General features: G+C 44.8%; 1 protein-coding gene across 1 annotated transcript in view; it reads right to left on the reverse strand.

Annotated features, from left to right (window-relative positions):
• ANKDD1B (ankyrin repeat and death domain containing 1B) overlaps positions 1-1,081 on the reverse strand; it is a gene marked incomplete in the record, with an annotated part of 28,607 nt that extends 27,526 nt beyond the window's left edge. Inside the window, 1 exon segment of the mRNA XM_034773935.1 lies at positions 513-1,081. Within this exon segment, the coding sequence (XP_034629826.1) occupies positions 513-606 (94 nt within the window).
• Positions 1,082-4,298: the final 3,217 nt, after the last annotated feature.

Here is a 4,298-nt window from a genome sequence, read left to right on the forward strand (position 1 = left end):
TTCGTGGGTAAGAACCTCACTTCTTCACTTGCATCTGAAGAAGTGAGGTTCTTACCCACGAAAGCTTATGCTCCCAATACTTCTGTTAGTCTCAAAGGTGCCACAGGACCCTCTGTTGGATCTTAACTGTGCAGTTTGAGCCCGGTCTAAAGCGGATCAGGGAGGGAACACAAAGAAACTGGCTCGACTTCGGTCAGCTTGCTCCGGTTTCTCTCAGACCAGGCTCAGGAAAACACCTCTTGCAACGGATCTGACGGGGATTGTAAAACGTGTCCCCGAGAGATGCAAACGGCCCGGTGCAGAGCCGAGGGACATCCTCTGCCCAGTCTAGCTGTCTAAAAGCAGTTCCTTCCTCCTCCGCAGCAGGGCTGCTCTCTCTCAGCTCTGCCGCCTCACGGCCGCCCCGCAGCAGCCCGGCCACATTGCACTTCTGTGATCAGCCCGCGGCGCGATCCCCGCTGCCCCGACCCGCTGTGGCCGCGCAGCGCCGAGCTCCAGCCACGCGCACTCACGCGTCTCGTCGTCGGCTGCGGGTGCCTCCGCCGCCGGCTGCGTTTCATCGTGTCTGGGACTCAGCGCGCCCAGGAAATCGCTCAGCGCCTTCATAGTGCGGCCCCAAGTCCTCTCCTTTGCCCTCCAGGGAAGCAGCCGCCTCCAGGCAGGGCTCTGGGGCTAGCTACTCAACAGGGTGCGAGGAGGGAGGTGCCCGCTAGCAGCAGCGCCCTGTGTGCGCAGGAGAAGCATTTGACTTTGACTTGTTTTAACTGCATAGAAAAACCGGTTGGTTAGGGTTGTAGGTTGTTATGATGCGGGCTATAACCGAGAGGCAGCCAGAAGAAAAGGGCCACCCTGCCCTCCCAGCCCAGGCTGTGGGGCACACAATAGTACTAGTGAGCTGCCTAAACCGTGCCAGGCACCATCGAAGTACAACTCCCATCACCCACCTCTCACTCACCAGCTTTACTGCCTCCTTGACAAAAGGAAAAGATTAAAATCACCTTAAGATAAGGCAAGCAGAAGCAGGAAATAACCAAACACTTGATATTGCCCAGGCAACAGAGTCCATCTAATTGCTGCTCACCATACACTTTTATCTGGACCTCCACATATTAGCCTCTTTTCATACATTTAGATTGCAAACTGGAGCCAGCACAGACTTTTACTGTACAGCTACAGGAATACAAATAATAATGTACATTCAATGTCTAATACAATGGGTCCTGAGGGTATGTCTACACTGCAATAAAACACCGACAGCTGGCCCACGTTGGCTGACTCAGGCTCACAAGGCAGTAAAATTGCAGTGTAGCTATTCCACCTGGGCTCCAGCCTGAGCAGCAACACACTGCAATTTTATAGTCCCACCATCTGAGTACGCTGATCTGGGCCAGCCACAAATATTTTATTGCACTGAAGACATACCTTAAGTGCTACCACAGTACAAATAAGTAGTAACTGTGTGTGAAAATACCGGCTTTGCACATGTAAATTGCTATGCTTCTACCAAGTCAAGACGTGGCAGTACCACCAAACTAGGTCTACTCCCCACTCCTACTTTGATTTACTTTAGCCACTCTTCCTATATTATTCTAGAGGTGAATACCCTTTTGTTATAGAATATAGAAATTTTCTTTTAATGTGACCTTTTAAAAACATGAATATAGCATTCTGTAAAATTAATATTGTTAACTTGATATTGGAAAAACTACCTCAAGCTGTGCAAAAATATAATTAATCTATTTTGTGTGGTTGAAGGCACTTACGATTAAATATTTTTGCCTCTGGCTATTGAATTAAGTGCTAACATTTCAAAAGCTTAATTGTCTTTTTATTTAAAAAAATATTAACAGGAATTTACATAGCATGTTTCATCTCGGATTCTCACAGTGGTTTACAAATTAAGTAGAGTGGGGTATAGAATCCACAAGTCTTAACTACTAGTCTCATGTTCTAATCACTATGCAGTGCACGATTTTACATTTTTTTTTCCAGTCAGCTGGCTTAAATCTTTCCAATACAGTCATGCTGAAGTGCATACATAATCTTTAAATACGATAAACCTAGACCTAATTATAAGAGGCAACAGCATCAACATACACGTCAGAGATAATAAAAAAATGAATCAGTGTGAAAGTAAACATGTAAAGAGCAGAATGCATGGCTTACCATCTCACAGCTGAATCACAGAAATTCTGCTTTCAGTTGCTTAACATTCCTATGAGTCAGGTGTTCCAGAATAATTTCTTTTGAGTAGGAGACTTGTCTTTGTATTGTACCTGGCACTGGTAAGTTAATATAGTTCCTAGTATTCCTTTTCCACAGTAAAACCCAAAGAAGAGTAACTACTTAAACAATAAGGTTTACCTTGTGAAATTGGCACCACTGAGGGTAGGGATTTGCAGCTTCATAAAGAACCAGGGGTAGAGTTGAGTATAGAATCCAGGAGTGCTGGCTACTAGTCCAAGGTTCTAATCAGTACCTACAGCACCAGTTTACAATTCCTCTCTGTCATCTGAATTAATGATTCCATTACAGCCATGTCATAAGTGCTCAAACTTTGATGATGATAAAACTAGAGCACTAAATGAGGTGAACTCGTCATGGAATTCACTAGGCTGGTGACCATTTCAGAAGGCTTCAGCATCTTCCAGAAGACTGAGTGAGTAGCTGCCAACAGTACCAGGGCAAAAGGGTAACTATAAATCTCCCTCATTCTGTGCCCCTAGACTGGAGCCAGGACTTTGCAGCTCATAGCCCCAGAAGCCCCTTCTCTCTCAGAAGCACCGAGGTCTATCTATGAGAATGTTGCAGGAGCACAGATTATTAAATTTTGATAGGGAAATAAAAACATTTAAGTGTACATGATTCAGAACCATCAAATCATGCACACACTATTAGCCTGTGTAACGACAGGGCCTTCGTGGGTAAGAACCTCACTTCTTCAGATGCAAGAAGTGAGGTTCTTACCCACGAAAGCTTATGCTCCCAATACTTCTGTTAGTCTCAAAGGTGCCACAGGACCCTCTGTCGCTTTTTACAGATTCAGACTAACACGGCTACCCCTCTGATATTTGACAGGGCCTTGTTATCCTGGTTATTGGTATCCTTCTCTTCCTCCTCACCCCGTCTCCTATTATTTGTTATGCCCATTTGTTGTGTCTTGTCTTTAATCAGAGTACAAGTTCCTTGGAGCAGGACAAATCTCAACAAAGGTGTTTAAACAGAATTTAGCACAAAGGAGCATGATCCGAACTGGTACTGCAGTAATATAAATAGTGATGTGAAGTGGGGGCATGGCTGCGAGATCCCTCAGAACACAAGCATGCAAGAGGAAATCTGTTCCCAGCCCCAAGGCATCTTTATTGAGCCCCCTCTGGGCTGCTCCCCAGACCTCTCCCCTGGCAGCATGACTCTTGACAGACATCCCCTACATTTGCCTCCTTTGGGATAGAAGACAGAGAGAAGGATTTCAGTTGATTTGTAAATACAGCAATAATTTCAATGTATGAGTCTGCCAGTAGTTCAGGAGTGGAACTGCTGCCCAGACTCAGCCCCTGCTGTCCACACCTTTGGAGCTACCATCAATTAGAGTGGCTTTTGGAACTGGGGAAAAAAGCAAAACAGTGGTTGGAATATCACCCTATCATCCCAATTTCTGAAGAATCAATTGCTTTCCAAATCTCCAATCCTATCAGGTATGTGGGTGGGTGCGGAAGGAAGGTGACTGACTGGACCCCTAGCATATTCAGGAATCCAACTACAGCAGAACCCTGTTTATTCGATCGAATTGGGATCTGGGCCAGATCGGATAGTCAAATTTGGATAAACTGGAGAATGGGAAAATGCAAGGCTGCAGTGCCATCTAGTGGCCACAGGAGAGATCACCTGCTTCTGGATCTGTGCACGCTGGTTGTTCGGTTAATACAGAGAGCCAGATAACGGAGGGTCAGATAAAAGGGATTCTATTGTAATGGACTCTGGACAATTAAAAGAAACTACACAAAATTAGTCATAGTATTATCAAATGATGGTGAGATATTCTGTAGGTAAGATTAGGATGATACTTCAGAACTTGGAAGTAAAAAGCAAATGACAAACTTACTGTAGATAGATATGTGTTAAATTGACTCAATGCTGTTATAATGCTATTACACTCAACTGCATTATTTGGTTCTGTTAATTTACATGATAATTGAAACCTGCTTTGTGCTTCAGAGGACCTCCCCTTATGTTTGTGCTAGCCAACTAAGTATATGCTTCCCCCAACAAATTCCCTTCAAACCATCAGTGTTCGGCTT

Source organism: Trachemys scripta, chromosome 6, assembly GCF_013100865.1.
Source record: "Trachemys scripta elegans isolate TJP31775 chromosome 6, CAS_Tse_1.0, whole genome shotgun sequence".
NCBI lineage: Eukaryota > Metazoa > Chordata > Testudines > Emydidae > Trachemys > Trachemys scripta.